Here is a 23,914-nt window from a genome sequence, read left to right as displayed (position 1 = left end):
GCAGCCGTGCAAACTGGGGAAGTCGTCAAGGCGACAGCTCTCGCAATCACATCAGCACCCGAGGGCATGAAGAGCGACGGCACCCAAGAGCTGCAGTCGCCGCCGGCCAACGTCTCCCTGGACCTGGAGGACGATGAGGACGACGAGGAGGAGCTCTTGATCCGCAGCTTGCAGTACGATCTGTCGATGCGGCTCATCGTGGCGCACCAGATCCAGACGCTCAAGCTGGACCTGAAGAAGGACATCGACATCTACAGGTCCCTCCTCCGCGGTCACGACGGCGAGTGCGACAGGCTGCGGCGCAGGCTGGCGGCCCGCCGGACGTCGACCAGAGATAGAGAGTCGGATGACGCCGGTGTCGCCGAGGCCAAGGAGGAGGATGATGATGATGATGAGTTCAGAGTCGCCGATGCCAAGGAGGAGGAGGAGGAGGAGACCACCGCACTGAGGGAGTTCAGAGACATGTACGCCAAAGCCAGCGATGTGGACCGTCGCTTGGAAGAGTTCGACGAGATCGTGCGGGTGCACTACGACCCCGACCTGGACAACGAGGCGCGCAGGGCCACCGTCGCGCGGCTGTGGCGCCGCCTGGCGAAGGAGCTCGACGACAGAGCCGAGACCGTCGTCTCTGGGGCATTCAAGTACACGTTTGCACCTCTCAAGCCGAGGCACCAATCGCTTGGCTCATCAACTTGTGCCTAGAGTCAACAAATTTGCGTATAGGATAGCAAACATCTAACTTATGCATATGGGATTGTGAAATTAGTAGCAAGTCACAAGCAGATTTGTAATGATTTTTTAATCTTTTCCAACAAGGGGAAAAGTAGCAGCACTGTAATTGCAATACCACAAGCAGCACTACTCTTCTTTCATCACTTCATTCCACTCCTCTAAGTATCCTCTAAGTATCTTGCGCACTAAAGACTGGTCACAAGAGACTTGTAATGATCTGTTTCTATTTCCAATAAAAGAAAGAAAAAAGTAGCAGCAGTGTAATTCGGGATGCACACAACACATATAGGCAGTGAAATATGACCAGAACTATACTCCCATTCCTACTATTTTTTTTTGCGAGAAACTGTCGATTTATTCATCTTCAATCATGGCAGTACAATGAACATCAGAAATAATGAAAATTATGTCCAAATTCAGAGACCACCTAATGACGACTACAAGCACTGAGGCGACCCGAAGGTGTGCCGCCGTCATCGCCTCTCCCTCGGCGGAGCCGGGCATAACTTGTTGTAGTAGACAGTCGGGAAGTCGTCGTGCTAAGGCCCCGTAGGACCAACGCATCAGAACAGCAACCGCCGCCGATGAAGAGAAGCTTAGATCGGAACGATCCAACCTGAAGACACATTAACAAATACGAACAAAGACGAGCAAAGACCGGATCCGAGAGGATCCACCAAAGACAACCACCAACCGAATTCTGCAAGATCCGCCGGAGACACACCTCCACACGCCCTCCGAAGATGCTAGACACACCATCGGGACAGGGCTAGACGGGGAGAACCCTAACAAAACTTGAGGAAGCATATGAAAACGGAGCCCTCCTGCCGGCAAGGACCGGGATCCACCACGCACCCATGGCCCTAAGGCCACATGAGATGTGAGAGATCAACGCCGCCGCCGACGGGAGGCAGAAACCCTAGCCGCCTTTTCTTGGAGGAGAGACAAAGGGAGGCAGAAACTTTGACATGAGCCACCCATTGCCATTCCTACTACTACTACGTGAGTTCACTTCATGTTCTTCCGGACCTTTGTGATCCGCTCCATCTTATTTTACTTTATTTTTTGAATACGCGCAAAAGATTTGCCATATATATTAATTAAGAGATAATAGAGTTTGTGTTACAAACACCCCTTAAAATTTCAAGGAAGAATCACTCTCCCGCATGATGGACCCTAGTTTCTTAGGTTCGGCGGCGATCCAAAATGATGCCTCCCTTTTGATGTTGTTGAGAATGACCGTAGGCAGGGTGCCCTTGTTGTGGAAGATGCGGGCGTTTCTCTCGTTTCAGATCGTCCCCTTGGTGAGCATGGTGAGCGAGGCCATGGCCTTCCGGTTGGGGATGGAAGCATCGGTCAACCCAAGCCACCAATCTAAGGTGGAATGCCTCAGGGGCAAAGTGGAGGCATCAACATGAATGAGTTGCACATGAATGAGTTGCAGCCACACCTTGATCAAGCTCCATAGTCGCATCTGTTGGGGAACGTAGTAATTTCAAAAAAATTCCTACGCACACGCAAGATCATGGTGATGCATAGCAACAAGAGGGGAGAGTGTTGTCTACGTACCCTCGTAGACCGGCAACGGAAGCCTTCACACAACGTAGAGGAAGTAGTCATACGTCTTCCCGATCCGACCGATCCAAGTACCGAACGCACGGCACCTCCGAGTTCTGCACACGTTCAACTCGGTGACGTCCCTCGAGCTCCGATCCAGCCGAGTGTTGAGGGGGAGTTTCGTCAGCACGACGGCATGATGACGGTGATGATGTTCTACCGATGCAGGGCTTCGCCTAAGCACCGCTACGATATGACCGAGGTGGAATATGGTGGAAGGGGGCACCGCACACGGCTAAGGAACGATCACGAAGATCAACTTGTGTGTCATGGGGTGCCCCCCTGCCCCTTTATATAAAGGAGGGAGGGGGGAGGTGCGGCCGGCCCCTAGGGGTGCGCCTGGAGGAGTCCTACTCCCACCGGGAGTAGGACTCCCCCCTCTTGCCTTGTTGGAGAAGGAAAGGGGAAGGGGAAAAGAGGAAAGGGGCGCCCCCCCTTCCTTGTCCTATTCGGACTAGGGGGGATGGGGCGCGCGGCCTGCCCTGGCCGTCCCTCCTCTTCTCCCTTAGGGCCCATGTAGGCCCATTAACCCCCGGGGGGTTCCGGTAACCCCCCGGTACTCCGGTAAAATCCCGATTTCACCCGGAACGATTCCGATATCCAAATATAGGCTTCCAATATATCAATCTTCATGTCTCGACCATTCCGAGACTCCTCGTCATGTCCGTGATCACATCCGGGACTCCGAACAACCTTCGGTACATCAAAACACAAAAACCCTAATTACGATCGTCACCGAACTTTAAGTGTGCGGACCCTACGGGTTCGAGAACTATGTAGACATGACCGAGACACGTCTCCAGTCAATAACCAATAGCGGAACCTGGATGCTCATATTGGTTCCTACATATTCTACGAAGATCTTTATCGGTCAAACCGCATAACAACATACGTTGTTCCCTTTGTCATCGGTATGTTACTTTCCCGAGATTCGATCGTTGATATTCCAATACCTAGTTCAATCTCGTTACCAGCAAGTCTCTTTACTCGTTCCGTAATACATCATTCCGCAACTAACTCATTAGTTGCAATGCTTGCAAGGCTTAAGTGATGTGCATTACCGAGAGGGCCCAGAGATACCTCTCCGACAATCGGAGTGACAAATCCTAATCTCGAAATACGCCAACCCAACAAGTACCTTTGGAGACACCTGTAGAGCACTTTTATAATGACCCAGTTACGTTGTAACGTTTGGTAGCACACAAAGTGTTCCTCTGGTAAACGGGAGTTGCATAATCTCATAGTCATAGGAACATGTATAAGTTATGGAGAAAGCGATAGCAACAAACTAAACGATCAAGTGCTAAGCTAACGGAATGGGTCAAGTCAATCACATCATTCTCCTAATGATGTGATCCCGTTAATGAAATGGCAACTCATGTCTATGGCTAGGAAACATAATCATCTTTGATCAACGAGCTAGTCAAGTAGAGGCATACTAGTGACACTCTCTTTGTCTATGTATTCACACATGTATTATGTTTCTATTTAATACAATTCTAGCATGAATAATAAACATTTATCATGATATAAGGAAATAAACAATAACTTTATTATTATCTCTAGGGCATATTTCCTTCAGCATCAACATGAATGAGTTGCAGCCATGCCTTGATCAAGCTCCATAGTCGAATGGTGAACCGACATTTGAAGAAGAGATGATCAACCGGTTTATTCTCATGCATGCATAAGAGACACGAGCCACAGTTTGGCCAACCGCGCTTGGCCAATCTAGGCACGGTTCAAACTCTATTTTGGATGGCCAGCCAAGTAAAGAACTTGACCTTGGGTGGAGCCTAGATTTTCCTCAGTGCATGCTCCAAGGGGAAGTGAATAAGGCCAAGAAACTACTCTTTGTAGCCGGACTCCGCCATGTAGAGGCCACTAGTAGAGTGCTTCCAAACAATGTCATCATCAATATCCGCTCCATCTTAGACTCTTCCCACTCCTACAAGTACCCTCTAACAAGCTCGTTCCGGACAGTGACACCGGACACACTTTGGATGCTCAGAGGATAGATATGTCCATTCTTCTCAAACCAATCCTTGAGGAACCATTGGTCAAATGTCTAAAACAAATTAAAACACAGCCATAATTATTGCACTACTAAAAACAATTATATGCAGCTAAAACTTCGAGCACACAGAGTTACCTTCCCGGTGGCAATTGTCACCAGGTCAATCATAAGTTCGCTGGACAATGGACAAGTAAGATATTCTGGAATATCACAATCCCTGGTACACTCCTCTGCAAGCTTCACAACCCTTAGCTTATCCATTGCAAGCACTAATAAAGGGTAGGTGTGCGCCCGCCCGCTCGCCGACTATCATGCACCGCTCTGAAATGGTTACAAGCAGCAAGCTTCTCTTGCTCATGCAACCCCTATAGTCTCTTGACAATTCTTACATCACTTCACTCTCTTTTTGGGGTGGAGGAGGAATTATCCCCACAAAATTCAGCGTATAATGGGTACGGAATTTCCTACACGGGTTTTGATCAAACAAATAGCTCTTAGTAAGTTGTGATGTCAAAGAAAAGAAGATGTTCTTAGTAAGTTGCATTGCAACTTTAAGCCACTCATGGGTCAAGCCTCATACCTAGTATAATTAAAAGTTTACATATCACCAAGATGATGAACACAATCAAAGAATATCACAAGCTATCTTTAACCTACAAATCTGAGTACAACTATGGCAATTCAAACTGCTAGAAATAGCAGGAAGTGCAAGTTATCATACCAATTTTTTAGGTTATCAAACTTAGTCGAATATTCTACTCATACGTGAAGTTTCGTGAAGAAATGACATATGCGATATTCTTAGCAAAGAAAATAAATTCGACCTCCAAATTATTTTCTAACACGGTCTTTTTCATACCAGTGAATTTGTTTTTGGTTTTCGCCGAGAATACAATGGATGTCATTTCTCTGTGAAACTTCACACGTGAGTAGAACACTCAACCATGTATGTTATAAAAAATATCCAGAACTGATTGATTTTCTAGCATTTTTTAATTTTACTATTCAAAGTAGGTGCATGTTGAACCATGTTCCAAAAGTCCGTGTCCTGAAAGAAAAAAACAAGAATAATAATGAAGACTTAACACATGTGGCTAGTGGGCCTGACACGGATATTTGCATTTCTAAACATGGGGCCATTCAAAAATTATATGAGACCAGGTCTTACGGTTAGCAGGTGAGACCCGCCCTCATGAATGACACGTATCATTCACAAATCACAAAGCATTTAATCTCTCCCCCCTGATTTCAAGTGGGGATGGGATAGATGCTTTGTGATTTATGAATGCCACGTGTCATCCATCAGGATGGGTCTCGCGTGAGACCTGATCTCATAGAATTCTTTTCCCCTATATGGTGACCTCTGCGCCCGATGAAGCGGAAACACGCACCCCTGCGCCCCCAGCGCCCTGTTGGGCTGGCCCATCTACAGGACTCCCACTATTATTTTCGTTATTTTTTATTTTTCTATTATCTGTCTTTTTGTTTTCCCTTTAAAAATAATTTGGGATTTCAAAAAAGTTACGAATTTCTAAATAATTGTGGATTTTAAAAATAATGTTCAAGAAATCATAAAATGATCATGAATTCAGAAAAAAAGTTCATGATTTCGAAAAACTGTTTGAGAAATCACAAAATGTTTGCTTATTAAAAAATATTCATGATTTCAAAACATGTTCACAATTTTTAAAACTATACGTATATTCGAGAAATGTGCATGAATTAGAGTGTTTTTCCTGAATTCATATAATGTTCATGATATTTTTTCAAAAGTTAACGAAAAAAATGAACTTCAATAATTGTTCCCCAAAATTCAAAAAACTTTATCAGTTCCAAAATATTTTGCTGATTGCAAAAAATTTTCATGCATTTTAAAAAACTGTTCGCAAAACAAAGAAATGTTTGTGAAATTCAAAAATTGTTTCTAAAATTCAAAAACTGTTTGCCTAATCAGAAAATGTTCACAGGCTAGATAAATGATAACAAATTTGTGAAAAATGTTTATGAATTCGAAAAACGATCATGGTTTTATAAAAAATTACAAACTTTAAAAAAATGTTCATGATTTGAGAAAAATATTCCCGAATTCAAAAAAAGTTCAGGATTTCAGAAAATGGTGACAATTTCAAAAAAAAAACATTCACAAATTTGATAGATGCTTTGCAAAAATAAATAAAGAAATAAAAAAAGAGGAATGAAAACGAAAATAAAAAATAAAAACCAAAAAGGAAACGAAAATGTTCAAGAAAAAGAAAGAGGCTGGCCCAAAAACTGGATCGGGAGTTGGAGGGATTGCATGCTAGGTCGCTCGGTGGTGACCTATGCTCCAAATGGGGACTGCCTATATGAACCCAATAACTGAACTTTACAAAAAATCATACCTCTAGGCTAAAAAAGAACGTATGTGCGTAGTTTACAAGACAAGTAGAAACATGAGCATACTTTTCTCTATAAGCGTATGTGCGTACAATAACTCATACACTGTTTTAAGCCAAGTTACGTGACTTAAGTTGGAGGTGATTGTACAAGAACTTAGTTTGTGATTAAAACTGGCTCGTGGATTATTACAAAATGTACACCAAAATTCACATGTATGTGTGACTGTCTGTCCTCGGCATATCTGATATTTTTTATAATTTTTTTGGATCGAACAACTTTTTTTTGTTAAGTTTACAGCATTATGTTTGTAGGAATGCCCCTCAAAAAGAATGTTGGAAGGGATGCACAAGCTAGCATGAATATAATTCTGATTGTACACCGCAACTTAGATGACAAAGATACATCTATAAAAATCATCGCTCAGTTATTGCCAGGAAATGTCCGATTACTGCTTTGCTTGCCCTGCTGGGGTGGGGGGCGGGGAGATCAAAGATGTTTTTTTTTTGGTATCGTTGTCTGTCGTAGACCTCTGGCGCAACGACTCCATGCTGCGAACTGCCTATAACTACTATTTGATTTCTCAATCGTGTGTAGCCTGCCAACAACACGCATACATGTCCTTACCTGATGGTTGTTGCACTAGGCAGACGAAAATTGGCCAGTGTCGGTATTACGCATGGCATCGACATAATATACACACAAATACCCTCTTTTGGAGCACTTTTTCCCCATGCCCCCTTGCTCCGTATTTGCATTCTCCTGATTCGACGCCACCACTCTACCACTCCGACCACTGAGTAGGCCTTGCCAGACATCCACCACCTAGCCTTCCCGGATGCCCGTCTTGGAGTACACCACAGTCACCCTAGATCCCTCGCGGCCAGGTATTCTCCGCCCCCTTCCGACGATGTCTGTGCCAGACACCACACCCGGCAATTATTTGGCCAAATGCCAATGAGAATTTACCGTTGTTTACTTTGAAGCAAGCACGATGGCCGCATACTCGATGATGGAGAATGAGTTGTTGTACGATGCCTGGTTGGCCAGAAGTGCGTACTCTGTAGGCATGAAGCAAGGCACGAAGTTTTGGCAATATATGTATTCTTGGCTCAAGACCAAAAGCATTTTGCGCCCTACAACTTGCACATGATCCATGAACACAATGTGAAGTTGCTAGCCCATCTGCAGTACACCATCTCAAATTTCATCATGAAGTACTGCGGTGCGATCGCATGGGTGGAAAGAAGGTGGCCACCGACGCGTCAATCATGGAGATCGCAAGTTTTATTTTCCAGCTCTACATGTTGGTCAATTTGTTGATTCACTCAACGGAGGGCAGACCATTCATGTTGACGATCACCTTATTGTATAGCCCGGATGCGCGGTCACGCTGTATCAAACAACAGAGGGCGGGCCATTCATGTTGATGATAACCTTATTGTATAGCCCGAATGCACGGTTGCGCTGTATCAAATAATAGAGGGCATGCCATTCATGTTGATGCATTGTTGGATGAAGCTCAAGGACCACAGTGTGCGGATGAACGACACTTAGTGCCCTACAACTTGTTGAACATCCGGTTATTTTGAATGTAGTATTTATATTCAAACTATTGTTGCACTAGAGTGTTTGATGCTATTTATGGCTGAATTATGCTTTTTCTGTAATTCTTTTGAATGCTCCGGACAAAAATGGAAAATTAGGACGGGACCATTGGTGCACAAAGTTGGATGGCTGGCTCCCGTATTCGTGTCTAGACACGTCCGTGAAAATTTAGTGGGTTCGATTTAAAGTATGCAATTGGAGATGTCATTATTACAACCTCTAGGGCAAAAGGAAATACTCCTCCCATTAAAAGATGCAAACGTCAATCAACTGTGAATCCGTGAGAAGGAGGAACCAAATTGCTGACAAAAAAAAGACAAGGACGATATTCCCGTTCACGAGTCGCAGTGCCGTACGTGTCCGACACCGACTCAACCACTTACGATCAGCCGGCCGAGTCGGCCTGGCCCTTGCCTCGTTGGAACCACGGAGTATATATGTAGGGTGGAGTTGATCCCTGTCCGTTTTCAATCGTGTTGATTGATCGACAGAGCCAGAAGAAGCGATCATGGCAGCCGTGGAAAGTGGGGAAGTCGTCAAGGCGACAGCTCTCGCAATCACATCACCAGCCAACGACATGAAGAGCGACGGCACCCAAGAGCTACAGTCGTCGCCGGCAAACGTCTCCCTGGACCTGGAGGAGGAGGAGCTCTTGATCCGCAGCTTGCAGTACGACCTGTGGATGCGGCTCATCGTGGCGCACCACATCCAGAAGCTCAAGCTGGACATGAAGAAGGACATCTACATCTACAGCTCCCTCCTCAGCGACAACGGCGGCGAGAGCGACAGGCTGCGGCGCAGTGTGCCGGCCAGTCTGGCTGCCAGAGAGTCGGAGTCCGACGACGACGACGACTGCACCGCAGAGGCAGACGTCGACGGGTCCAAGGAGGAGCACCAGTCCGTCGCCCTGAGGGAGTTTAGGGACCTGTACGCCAGAGCCAGCGACGTGGACCGTCGCTTCGAGGAGTTCGACGGGATCATGTGGGCGCACTACGACCCCGACCTGGAGGACAACGAGACGCGCAAGGCCACCGTGGCGCGGCTGTGGCGCCGCCTGGAGAAGGAGCTCGACGACCGAGCAGACGCCGTCGTCTCCGGCGCGTTCAACTACTCGTTTGCACACGCCGAGGCACCAATCGCTTCGCTGATCAACATCTTCGTACAGTCAACAAATTCGCATGGCATATACTAGGCTATTAGCTATCATCTTACCCACTAAAGATTGTGAAATTAGGCACAAGAGACTGTAATGATCTGTTTATATTTCCAGTAAAAGATAAAAAGTAGCAGCAGTGTAATTCGGGAAGCACACAAGACATATATATATACAGGCAGTGAAATATGACGAACTATACTGTCATTCCTACTACTACGTGAGTTCACTTCATGTTCTTTTGAGACCTTGGTGATTCGCTCCATCTTGGATTCTTCCCACTCGTACAAATACCCTCGGATACGCTCGTTTCGGACAATGGCACCTGAAACAGGCTGGCCGGTCACAGGACAGATATGCCCGTTCTTCTCAAACCAATCCTTGAGGTACTGTCGGTCAAATGTCTAAAACAAATTAAAACATACCCATCATTAGTTCTCACTACTAAAAAACAATTACGTGCAGCTAAAACTTTGAGCACACACTAAGAGAATTACCTTCCCCGTGGCAATTGTCACCGGGTCAATCATAAGCTCGCCCAACAATGGACAAGTAAGATATTCTGGAGTATCACAATCTCTGATACACTCCTCTACAAGCTCCGCATCCCTTAGGTTATCCATTGCAAGCCTGAATAGGGGGGTAGGCTTGCTTCCGCCCGCTCGCTGACTATCACGCATCGCTCTGAAATGATTACGAGCAGCAAGCCTCTCTTGGTGACGCGATCTAGGGATGAAAACGGAGCGAAAACGGACGGAACTGAGTGCTACCATATTTGTTTTCATATATTTTTGCAGAAGTGGAAATGAATACATAAACCCCAAAAATGAATACGAAAACAGATACTACTGAAAACGAACACGGAGCGAATACAAAGCGGACAAGGAAACAGAAGAGGGCATTTGACCGGAACCTAAGAGAACCCTTGAACCTTAGAGAAATACACACAAAACACAAGCAAATTTAATGAACTGTTAACATGGCTACAAAAAATATCATTATGTTAGCAACTTAGCGTAGTATTGTAGTAGTACTGGACAATTACGTATAGGGTCAAGCTGAGTACATGTGTAGTAGTAAAAGTTGGGCTAAAATGATCCATTCTACTCACTGTATAATTGTGTGTTTTTTCGTGGTTGAACTACAAAGTAGCCATATGTCTATAGTAAAAATGGAAATTCCATATTCACGGAAATGAAAAATTCCATTTCCACGCTTGTTCCACCGGAAAACACCGTTTCGTTTTTGTTTCCGTTTCCACATAAAAAATTCCACTTCCACTTCCGTTTTGCAAATTTCCGTTTCCGTTTTCATATTTCCTCTCCGTTTTCATTATTCCTCCAGAAAAGCGGTAAGTTTTCACTCCATTTTCATCCCTAACGCAACCCTTGCAGTCTTCTCACAATTCTTACATCAGTCCATTCCCTTCTTCGTGATGAGTAAGAATCTCCACAAAATTCAACGCGCGAAGGGTACGGAACTCCCTGCGCGGTGGTTTTCATCAAAAGAATCGTTCTTAGTAAGTTGCATTAATGTTTAAGCCAATTATGAATTAAACCACTGCTGATATGATTTATTATCCGACACCTATCATTACCGATCCATTGCCTATGAGTTAGTTTAATATTAATCCTTGCTCCGTTACTTTCGTTACTGCTACTGTCACCATTGCTACAAAACTGCTACTGTTACTTTTGCCACTATTACCATTACTTCCATACTACTTTGCTACTAAATACTTTGTTACAGATATTAAGTCTTTCAGGTGTGGTTGAATTGACAACTCAGCTGCTATTACTTGAGACTATTCTTTGGCTCCCCTTGTGTTGAATCAATAAATTTGGGTTGAATAATACTCTGCCCTCGAAAACTGTTGCGACCCCCTATACTTGTGGGTTATCAGATACCAATTGAAAGGATCGAGAATATGGGTCTAGAGGGGTGGAGGGGGTGATTAGACCCTTAACAAGCAAAGTTGGCAGATTTTAATTTCTACAAGTTAAGGTAGTGATTACCACATGTTAAAGCATTCACAATACATTTCAAGCATGCATGACAAGAGTATAGGCAGCGGAAAAATATAAAGCATGCAATTTGCAAGAAAGTAAAAGGAGGGGATTGGAGTATGTAAACGCAATGGAGACGCGGAGTTTTTGGCATGGTTCCGATAGGTGGTGCTATCGTATGTCCATGTTGATGGAGACATTCAACCCACGAAGGGTAACGTCCGCGCGAGTCCACGAAGGGCTCCATCCATGGAGGGTCAACAAAGAAGTAACCTTGTCTATCTCACCATGGCCATCATCCACGAAGGACTTGCCTCACTCGGGTAGATCTTCACGAAGTAGAAGATCTCCTTGCCCTTACAAACTTCTTGGTTCAACTCCACAATATGTCGGAGGCTCCCAAGCGACACCTAACCAATCTAGGAGACACCACTCTCCAAAAGGTAATAGACGGTGTGTTGATGATGAACTTCTTGCTCTTGTGCTTCAAATGATAGTCTCCCCAACACTCAACTCCTTCTCATAGATTTGGATATGGTGGAAGAATAATGGAGTGGAAAGCAGCTTGGGGAAGGCTAGAAATTAAGATTCTTGTGGTAGGATTGGAATGTCTTGATCTCAACAGATGAGTAGGTGGTTCTCTTTCAGAAAATGAATGGTGGAAGTGTAGGAACGTTTTGATGGCTCTCTATCTGAATGAGAGGGGGTGGAGGGGTATATATAGCCTCCACACAAAAATCCAACCGTTACACACATTTTACCAACCTCGGTGGGACCGGATCATGAAACTCGATGAGACCAATTAGCTATAAAATGTGAACGTTAGGAATCTCTGTGGGACCGACTGGAAGAACTCGGTGGGACCGATGTGCTAGGGCTTAGGGAAAACATCGTCTTAGTGGGACCGACTGAATCACCTTGGTGAGATCAAAGTGAAAAATGAGCACACAGAGAATCTTTCAAGAAAATTCGGTGAGACCGATTGCAACAACTCGGTGAGACCGAAGTAGTCACAACATTACTCAGAGAGTTTGCAAGTCCATCTCGGTGAGATCGATATCCATATTGGTGTGACCGGATCATTAGGGTTTTAGGCAGGGGCTATGTCAACTGAACTCGGTGGCTCTGGGTAGAAAGAATCGGTGGGGCCGAGTTGGAGTTTAAGGTTTGGACATATTTGGATGGAGAAAGTGGCCGAGGGCTTTGGAGCAATATCACTAAGCACTTCAACAACCAGCTCATTAATCAACACATCATCCCCTTTTTAATAGTATTGGCTTTCCTATGGATTCAATGCGATCTTGGATCACTAAAATATATAAGAAGAGTCTTGAGATTATGCCATTCTTCCTTCCTTAGCATATTGAAGGGATTGCACATCCTCTTGTCCTTGCCATGCCACTGTTGGACTTTCCTGAAACATGCTACATAAAACCATTAGTTCAACAAGAGATATGTTGACATTAATTACCAAAATCACCTAGGGAGCACTTGTTCTTTTAGAAACTAACGTGAACTATCGAGACGTGGACAAAACTGGGTATGTAAAAAGAGTGCATCTCAAATATGGAGTTGACATCCAAGTTCGAGTAGCCTATTGACAGGATGTAGAAAGTAGTCTTCTGGCCATATGTCCAAAAAGGAGCCAGGAGGGAAAGAGCCTCACCAGAAGTGTCGCATCTTCTACTGACGCAGGGCTTCACCTAAGCACCGCTACGATATGACCGAGGTGGAATATGGTGGAAGGGGGCACCGCACACGGCTAAGGAACGATCACGAAGATCAACTTGTGTGTCATGGGGTGCCCCCTTGCCCCCATATATAAAGGAGGGAGGGGGGAGGTGCGGTCGGTCCCTAGGGGTGTGCCTGGAGGAGTCCAACTCCCACCGGGAGTAGGACTCCCCCCTCTTGCCTTGTTGGAGAAGGAAAGGGGAAGGGGGGAAGAGGAAAGGGGGGCGCCGCCCCCCCTTCCTTGTCCTATTCGGACTAGGGGGGGAGGGGGCGCAACGCCTGCCCTGGCCGGCCCTCCTCTTCTCCCTTAGGGCCCATGTAGGCCCATTAAGCCCCGGGGGGTTCTCGGTACTCCGGTAAAATCCCGATTTCACCGGAACGTTTCTGATATCCAAATATAGGCTTCCAATATATCAATCTTTATGTCTCGACCATTTCGAGACTCCTCGTCATGTCCGTGATCACATCCGGGACTCCGAACAACCTTCGGTACATCAAAACACAAAAAAACCTAATTACGATCGTCACCGAACTTTAAGCGTGCGGACCCTACGGGTTCGAGAACTATGTAGACATGATCGAGACACGTCTCCGGTCAATAACCAATAGTGGAACCTGGATGCTCATATTGGTTCCTACATATTCTACGAAGATCTTTATCGGTCAAACCGCAACAACATACGTTGTTCCCTTTGTCATCGGTATGTTACCTGCCCGAGATTTGATCGTCGGTATTCCAATACCTAGTTCAATCTCATTACCGGCAAGTCTCTTTACTCGTTCCGTAATACATCATTCCACAACTAACTCATTAGTTGCAATGCTTGCAAGGCTTAAGTGATGTGCATTACCGAGAGGGCCCAAAGATACCTCTCCGACAATCGGAGTGACAAATCCTAATCTCGAAATACGCCAACCCAACAAGTACCTTCGGAGACACCTGTAGAGATCCTTTATAATGACCCAGTTACGTTGTGACATTTGGTAGCACACAAAGTGTTCCACCGGTAAACGGGAGTTGCATAATCTCATAGTCATAGGAACATGTATAAGTTATGAAGAAAGCAATAGCAACAAACTAAACGATCAAGTGCTAAGCTAATGGAATGGGTCAAGTCAATCACATCATTCTCCTAATGATGTGATCCCGTTAATCAAATGACAACTCATGTCTATGGTTAGGAAACATAACCATCTTCGATCAACGAGCTAGTCAAGTAGAGGCATACTAGTGACACTCTGTTTGTCTATGTATTCACACATGTATTATGTTTCCGGTTAATACAATTCTAGCATGAATAATAAACATTTATCATGATATAAGGAAATAAATAATAACTTTATTATTGCCTCTAGGGCATATTTCTTTCAGTCTCCCACTTTCACTAGAGTCAATAATCTAGTTCACATCGCCATGTGATTTAACATCAATAGTTCACATCACCATGTGATTAACAGCCATAGTTCACATAGTCATGTGACCAACACCCAAAGGGTTTACTATATTCAATAATCTAGTTCACATGCTATGTGATTAACGCCCAAAGAGTACTAAGGTGTGATCATGTTTTCCTTATGAGAGAAGTTTAGTCAGGTGGATCAGTGTCAAAACTTGCATTGACGTAACCCTTTACGACGAACCTTTTGTCACCTCCATAATCGAGAAACATATCCTTATTCCACTAAGGATAATTTTGACCAATGTCCAGTGATCTACTTGTAGATCACTATTGTACTCCCTTGCCAAACTCAGGGCAGGGTATACAATAGGTCTGGTACACAGCATGACATACTTTATAGAACCTATGGCTGAGGCATAGGGAATGACTTTCATTCTCTCTCTATCTTCTGCCATGGTCGGGTTTTGAGTCTTACTCAACTTCTCACCTTTGTAACACAGGCAAGAACTCCTTCTTTGATTGTTCCATTTTGAACTACTTCAAAATCTTGTCAAGGTATGTACTCATTGAAAAACTTATCAAGCATCTTGATCTATCTCTATAGATCTTGATGCTCAATATGTAAGGAGCTTCACCGAGGTCTTTCATTGAAAAACTCTTATTCAAGTATCCCTTTATGCTATCCAGAAATTCTATATCATTTCCAATCAGTAATATGTCATCCACATATAATATCAGAAATGCTACAGAGCTCCCACTCACTTTCTTGTAAATACAGACTTCTCCAAAAGTCTGTCCAAAACCAAATGCTTTGATCACACTATCAAAGCGTTTATTCCAACTCCGAGAGGCTTGCACCAGTCCATAAATGGATCGCTGGATCTTGCACACTTTGTTAGCTCCCTTTGGATCGACAAAACCTTCCGGTTGCATCATATACAACTCTTCTTCCACAAATCCATTCAGGAATGCAGTTTTGACATCCATCTGCCAAATTTCATAATCATAAAATGCGACAATCGCTAACATGATTCGGACAGACTTAAGCATCGCTACGGGTGAGAAGGTCTCATCGTAGTCAATCCCTTGAACTTGTTGAAAACCTTTCGCAACAAGTCGAGATTTGTAGATAGTAACATTACCGTCAGCGTCAGTCTTCTTCTTGAAGATCAATCTATTCTCAATTGCTTGCCGATCAACGGGCAAGTCAACCAAAGTCCATACTTTGTTCTCATACATGGATCCCATCTCAGATTTCATGGCTTCTAGCCATTTTGCGGAATCTGGGCTCACCATCGCTTCTTCATAGTTCGTAGGTTCATCATGATCTAGTAGCATGACTTCCAGAACAGGATTACCATACCACTCTGGTGCGGATCTTAGTCTGGTTGATCTACGAGGTTCGGTAGTAACTTGAGCTGAAGTTTCATGATCATTATCATTAGCTTCCTCACTAATTGGTATAGGTGTCACAGAAACCGGTTTCTATGATGTACTACTTTCCAATAAGGGAGCATGTACAGTTACCTCATCAAGTTCTACTTTCCTCCCACTCACTTCTTTCGAGAGAAACTCCTTCTCTAGAAAGGATCCATTCTTAGCAACGAATGTCTTGCCTTCGGATCTGTGATAGAAGGTGTACCCAATAGTCTCCTTTGGGTATCCTGTGAAGACATATTTCTCCGATTTGGGTTCGAGCTTATCAGGTTGAAGTTTTTTCACATAAGTATCGCAGCCCCAAACTTTCAGAAACGACAACTTTGGTTTCTTGCCAAACCATAGTTCATAAGGCGTCATCTCAACGGATTTCGATGGTGCCTTATTTAACGTGAATGTAGCTGTCTCTAATGCATAACCCCAAAACGATAGTGGTAATCGGTAAGAGACATCATAGATCGCACCATATCTAATAAAGCACGTTACGACGTTCAGACACACCATTACACTGTGGTGTTCCAGGTGGCGTGAGTAGTGAAACTATTTCACATTGTTTTAACTGAAGGCCAAACTCGTAACTCAAATATTTTACTTCTGCGATCATACCGTAGAAACTTTTATTTTTGTTACAATGATTCTCCACTTCACTATGAAATTCTTTGAACTTTTCAAATATTTCAGACTTGTGTTTCATCAAGTAGATATACTCATGTCTGCTCAAATCATCTGTGAAGATCAGAAAATAATGATACCTGCCGCGAGCCTCAATATTCATCGGACCACATACATCAATATGTATGATTTCCAACAAATCTGTTGCTCGCTCCATTGTTCCGGAGAATGGAGTCTTAGTCATCTTGCCCATGAGGCATGGTTCGCAAGCATCAACTGGTTCATAATCAAGTGATTCCAAAAGCCCATCAGCATGGATTTTCTTCATGTGCTTTACACCAATATGACTTAAACGGCAGTGCCACAAATAAGTTGCACTATCATTATTAACTTTGCATCTTTTGGTTTCAATATTATGAATATGTGTATCACTACAATCGAGATCCAACGAACCATTTTCATTGGGTGTGTAACCATATAAGGTTTTATTCATGTAAATAGAACAACAATTTATTCTCTTACTTAAATGAATAACCGTATTGCAATAAACATGATCAAATCATATTCATGCTCAATGCAAACACCAAATAACACTTATTTAGGTTCAACACTAATCCCGAAAGTATAGGGAGTGTGCGATGATGATCATATCAACCTTGGAACCACTTCCAACACACATCGTAACTTCACCCTTAACTAGTCTCTGTTCATTCTACAACTCATGTTTCGAGTTACTAATCTTAGTAACTGAACCAGTATCAAATACCGAGGGGTTGCTACAAACACTAGTAAAATACACATCAATAATCTGTATATCAAATATACCTTTGTTCACTTTGCCATCCTTCTTATCCGCCAAATACTTGGGGCAGTTACGCTTCGAGTGACCAGTCCCTTTGCAGTAGAAACACTTAGTCTTAGGCTTAGGACCAGACTTCGGCTTCTTCACTTGAGCAGCAACTTGCTTGCTGTTCTTCTTGAAGTTCCCTTTGTTTCTCTTTGCCCTTTTCTTGAAACTAGTGGTCTTGTTAATCATCAACACTTAATGTTCTTTCTTGATTTCTAACTTCATCGATTTCATCATCATGAAAAGCTCGGGAATCGTTTTCATCATCCCTTGCATACTATAGTTCATCACGAAGTTCTACTAACTTGGTGATGGTGACTAGAGAATTCTGTCAATCACTATTTTATCTGGAAGATTAACTCCCACTTGATTCAAGCGATTGTAGTACCCAGACAATCTGAACACATGCTCACTGCTTGAGCTATTCTCCTCCATCTTTTAGCTATAGAACTTGTTGGAGACTTCATATCTCTCAACTCGGGTATTTGCTTGAAATATTAACTTCAACTCTTGGAACATCCATATGATCCATGACGTTCAAAACGTCTTTGAAGTCCCGATTCTAAGCTGTTAAGCATGGTGCACTAAACTATCAAGTAGTCATCATATTGAGCTAGCCAAACATTCATGACGTCTGCATTTGCTCCTGCAATAGGTCTGTCACCTAGCGGTGCATTAAGGACATAATTCTTCTGTGCAGCAATGAGGATAAACCTCAGATCACGGACCCAGTCCGCATCATTGCTACTATCATCTTTCAACTTAGTTTTCTCTAGGAACACATATAAAACATAGGGAAGCAATAACGCGAGCTATTGATCTACAACATAGATATGCAAATACTATCAGGACTAAGTTCATGATAAATTAAAGTTCAATTAATCATATTACTTAAGAACTCCCACTTAGAAAGACATCCCTCTAATCTTCTAAGTGATCACGTGATCCAAATCAACTAAACCATAACCGATCATCACGTGAAATGGAGTAGCTTTCAATGGTGAACATCAATATGTTGATCATATCTACTATATGATTCACGCTTGACCTTTCGGTCTCAGTGTTCTGAGGCCATATCTGCATATGCTAGGCTCGTCAAGTTTAACCCGAGTATTCTGCGTGTGCAAAACTGGCTTGCACCCGTTGTAGATGGACGTAGAGCTTATCACACCCGATCATCACGTGGTGTCTGGGCACGACGAACTTTGGCAACGGCGCATACTCAGGGAGAACACTTTTATCTTGAAATTTAGTGAGATATCATCTTATAATGCTACCGTCAATCAAAGCAAGATAAGATGCATAAAAGATAAACATCACATGCAATCAATATAAGTGATATGATATGGCCATCATCATCTTGTACTTGTGATCTCCATCTCCGAAGTACCGTCATGATCACCATCGTCACTGGCGCGACACCTTGATCTCCATCGTAGCATCGTTGTCATCTCGCCAATTATGCTTCCATGACTATCGCTACCGCTTAGTGATAAAGTAAAGCATTACGGCGCGATTGCATTGCATACAATAAAGCGACAACCATATGGCTCCTGCCAGTTGCCGATAACTCGGTTACAAAACATGATCATCTCATACAATAAAATATAGCATCATGTTTTGACCATATCACATCACAACATGCCCTGCAAAAACAAGTTAGACGTCCTCTACTTTGTTGTTGCAAGTTTTACGTGGTTGCTACGGGCTTAGCAAGAACCGTTCTTACCTACGCATCAAAACCACAACGATAGTTTGTCAAGTTTGTGCTGTTTTAACCTTCGCAAGGACCGGGCGTAGCCACACTCGGTTCAACTAAAGTTGGAGAAACTGACACCCGCCAGCCACCTGTGTGCAAAGCACATCGGTAGAACCAGTCTCGCGTAAGCGTACGCGTAATGTTGGTCCGGGCCGCTTCATCCAACAATACGGCCGAACCAAAGTATGACATGCTGGTAAGCAGTATGACTTATATTGCCCACAACTCACTTGTGTTCTACTCGTGCAAATAACATCAACTCATAAAACCTGGCTCGGATGCCACTGTTGCGGAACGTAGTAATTTCAAAAAAATCCTACGCACACGCAAGATCATGGTGATGCATAGCTACGAGAGGGGATAGTGTTGTCTACGTACCCTCGTAGACCGGCAACGGAAGCGTTGACACAACGTAGAGGAAGTAGTCGTACGTCTTCCTGATCTGACCGATCCAAGTACCGAACGTACGGCACCTCCGAGTTCTGCACACGTTTAACTCGGTGACGTCCCTCGAGCTCCGATCCAGCCGAGTGTTGAGGGAGAGTTTCGTCAGCACGACGGCGTGATGACGGTGATGATGTTCTACCGACGCTGGGCTTCGCCTAAGCACCGCTACGATATGACCGAGGTGGAATATGGTGGAAGGGGGCACCGCACACGGCTAAGGAACGATCACGAAGATCAACTTGGGTGTCATGGGGTGCCCCCTTGCCCCCGTATATAATGGAGGAAGGGGGGAGGTGCAGCCGGCCCCTAGGGGTGCGCGTGGAGGAGTCCTACTCCCACCGGGAGTAGGACTCCCCCTATTGCCTTGTTGGAGAAGGAAAGGGGAAGGGGGAAAGAGGAAAGGGGGGCGCCGCCCCCCTTCCTTGTCCTATTCGGACTAGGGGGAGGGGGCACGCGGCCTGCCCTGGTCGGCCCTCCTCTTCTCCCTTTGGGCCCATGTAGGCCCATTAACCCCCCCCCCCACCCGGGGGGGGGGGGGTTCCGGTAAGCCCCCGGTACTCCGATAAAATCCCGATTTCACCCGGAACGTTTCCGATATCCAAATATAGGCTTCCAATATATCAATCTTTATGTCTCGACCATTTAGAGACTCCTCGTCATGTCCGTGATCACATCTGGGACTCCGAACAACCTTCAGTACATCAAAACACAAAAAAAAAACTAATTAAGATCGTCACCGAACTTTAAGCGTGCGGACCCTACGGGTTCGAGAACTATGTAGACATGACCGAGACATGTCTCCGGTCAATAACCAATAGCGGAACCTGGATGCTCATATTGGTTCCTACATATTCTATGAAGATCTTTATTGGTCAAACCGCATAACAACATACATTGTTCCCTTTGTCATCGGTATGTTACCTGCCCAAGATTCAATCGTCGGTATTCCAATACCTAGTTCAATCTCGTTACCGGCAAGTCTCTTTACTCGTTCCGTAATACATCATTCCGCAACTAACTCATTAGTTGCAATGCTTGCAAGGCTTAAGTGATGTGCATTACCGAGAGGGCCCAGAGATACCTCTCCGACAATCGGAGTGACAAATCCTAATCTCGAAATACGCCAACCCAACAAGTACCTTCGGAGACACCTGTAGAGCACCTTTATAAAGACCCAGTTACGTTGTGACGTTTGGTAGCACACAAAGTGTTCCTCCGATAAACGGGAGTTGCATAATCTCATAGTCATAGGAATATGTATAAGTTATGAAGAAAGCAATAGCAACAAACTAAACGATCAAGTGCTAAGCTAACGGAATGGGTCAAGTCAATCACATCATTCTCCTAATGATGTGATCCCGTTAATCAAATGACAACTCATGTCTATGGTTAGGAAACAAGTAACCATCTTCGATCAACGAGCTAGTCAAGTAGAGGCATACTAGTGACACTCTGTTTGTCTATGTATTCACACATGTATTATGTTTCCAGTTAATACAATTCTAGCATGAATAATAAACATTTATCATGATATAAGGAAATAAATAATAACTTTATTATTGCCTCTAGGGCATATTTCCTTCAACTAGCCCCCTCCCCCCACATGTCACCACACTATATTTATTAATTATTTGTTTATGTTGGAGTGCATGCATGTTATAATCATCATTTGTATCATATAATCCAACTTGCGTTCGACACCTTGTGAATGAAGAACTCCAACTTGCCTACATAGACAAACGTGTCGTCTGCGCCCTACAACACAAGCCGTGGAATTATCCAAAACACACTTAGTTCGAGTTCGGTATCCTCGTTCAAGCGAGGGTCCCACGATCACGGCGACAACCAATGAGAGAATGTTGAGGACGAGTTCAATTCCCATGCGTTGGAGCGAGGAGAGGCCATCATCTCATGCTCACGTTAAAGGTCTGTGAATTCTCGGGCACATCCACAAAATTCATTTTGGACCCAAACCATCACGCATGGCCCTTTCTTATGTAAGTTGTTAAAGGTTAAAATAAGTTGGTGTACCCGGCACAAGCAGGACACACCTGGACCAGGAACACTATCGTCCAAATCCTCCTAACCACATTGTCCTCTGCCTAGGATAACCTTTGAACCTGCCACCTTGTTTTTAAACCACACACATTTTATTAGTTAATAAAACATAGTACAATCACACACATACATATATAGACACATGAAGTTGCTTGCAAACATTGCATAAATGGTGGTTGTCAGGATTGTAACATTTTTATAAGCGCTCGATATATTCTTCGAAGACTATGCTCATCCATAAATAAAAAACTATTTCCTTAAGGGGTGTGTGTGTGGGTGTGTGGGGAGGGGGGGATAAAATACCGTTGTGCACATGGTTCCACACACACCATAATGAATTGTGGAATATAAAAATAGCAAAAAAATCAAGCAATTCCAATTTCTTAGGGTATCAAACTTAGTCAACTATTGTACTCATATGTGAAGTTTCGTGAAGAAATAATACATGTGGTATTCTTAGCAAAGACAATAAAATCGACCTCCTTCCTAACACAATCACTTTTATACCATGGAATTTTTTTTGATTTTTGCCGAGAAGACCATGGATGTCAGTCCTCCGTGAAACTTCACACGTGAGTAGAACACTCAACCATGTATATGTTACAAAAAATATTAAGAACTGATGATTTTATGGCATTTTTTAATTTTACTATTCAAAGTAGTTTTTTGTGAGACAAACTATTCAAAGTAGGTGCGTGTGGAACCATGTTCCAAAAGCCCGTGTCCGAAAAAAACAAGAATAATAAGGAAGCCTAAAAATTTATGGCCCATGGGCCTGACACGGATAAATGCATATCTAAACTATGGGTCTATATGAAGGGAGCCTCTATATGGCGACTTGTGCGCCCGATGAAGAGGAAACGTGCCCCACACGCCCTATTGGGCCGGCCCATCTGCAGGGCGGGATGCCCCCTATTTTTTTGTTTTTTATTTCCTATTTGTCCTTTTTTTTCCTTTTGAAATATCTCCAGATTTCAAATAATTTTTGATTCTGCATAAGAATGTTCAAGAAATCATAAAGTGATCATGAATTCAGATGTTTTTGTTCATGATTTTGAAAATTTGTTTGAGAAAAAAAATGTTCTGACATTAAAAATGTTCATGATTTCAAAAAATATTCACATATTCAAAAAATGTTTACAATCTCTAAAAAAGTTTGTATAATCAGAATTGTTTATGAATTAGAATTGTTTTCCGGAGTTCATATAATGTTCATGATTTTTTAGAAAAGTTGATAAAAAATGAAAAAAATGTTTGTGAATTTAAATAATTGTTTCTGATAAGTGAAAAAGCTTCATCCGTTTAGAAAATGTTCATGTATTTCGAAAAACTATTGACAAAAAAGCAAGGGGACATGCACCGCACTCAGGGTAGAAGGCAGTGTCATGGAAGCATCTCCCTGGACCTGGACCCGACCCAATAATTGGATTTGGGCGTTGGAGGGGTTGCATGGTAGGTCCCATGTTGTGACCTATGCGCCAAATAGGGATCACCCTATATGAACCAAATAACCGAACTTTACGAAAAATCATACCTCTAGGCTAGAAAACGAACGTAATAACACTGGTGCATATAGACGACAAGTATAGAAACAAAAGCATACATTGTAGAAAAATGTAACGTTGGTAGACCTCTAGGCGCAATGACTCCATGTTGCGAACTGCCTATAACTGCTATGTGATTTCTCCATAGTGCGTAGCCCGCCAACAACACACATATATGTCCTTACCTGATGGTTGTTGTGTTGTGGAACGTAGTAATTTCAAAAAAAAATCTTACGCACACGCAAGATCATGGTGATGCATAGCAACGAGACGGGAGAGTGTTGTCTACGTACCCTTGAAGACCGATAGCGGAAGCGTTATGACACCGCGGTTGATGTAGTCGTACATCTTCATGGCCCGACCGATCAAGCACCGAAACTACGGCACCTCCGAGTTCTAGCACACGTTCAGCTCGATGACGATCCCCGGACTCCGATCAAGCAAAGTATCGGGGAAGAGTTCCGTCAGCACGACGGCGTGGTGACGATCTTGATGTACTAATGTCGCAGGGCTTCGCCTAAGCACTGCTACAATATTATCGAGGACTATGGTGGAAGGGGGCACCGCACA

The 23,914-nt window shown here is 43.7% G+C and overlaps 1 protein-coding gene and 1 pseudogene across 1 annotated transcript in view; both read right to left on the bottom strand.

Moving 5' to 3' along the window:
* Positions 1-858: 858 nt before the first annotated feature.
* LOC119300362 lies at positions 859-7,813 on the bottom strand (annotated as a pseudogene).
* A 1,767-nt stretch (positions 7,814-9,580) lies between these two features.
* The window catches only part of LOC119300361, a 29,203-nt gene continuing 14,869 nt past the window's right edge, over positions 9,581-23,914 (bottom strand). Inside the window, exons 2-5 of the mRNA XM_037577347.1 lie at positions 10,890-10,987; positions 10,001-10,229; positions 9,752-9,907; positions 9,581-9,604 (exon numbers count right to left, since the gene is read on the bottom strand). Of these exons, the coding sequence (XP_037433244.1) occupies positions 9,581-9,604; positions 9,752-9,907; positions 10,001-10,229; positions 10,890-10,987 (507 nt within the window). The remainder of the gene's footprint in view (positions 9,605-9,751; positions 9,908-10,000; positions 10,230-10,889; positions 10,988-23,914) is intronic.

This window comes from Triticum dicoccoides, chromosome 5A (assembly GCF_002162155.2).
Source record: "Triticum dicoccoides isolate Atlit2015 ecotype Zavitan chromosome 5A, WEW_v2.0, whole genome shotgun sequence".
NCBI classification, from domain to species: domain Eukaryota; kingdom Viridiplantae; phylum Streptophyta; class Magnoliopsida; order Poales; family Poaceae; genus Triticum; species Triticum dicoccoides.
The sequence above is the reverse complement of the archived record's forward strand: the minus strand, read 5'-3'. Positions and strand labels throughout refer to the sequence as shown.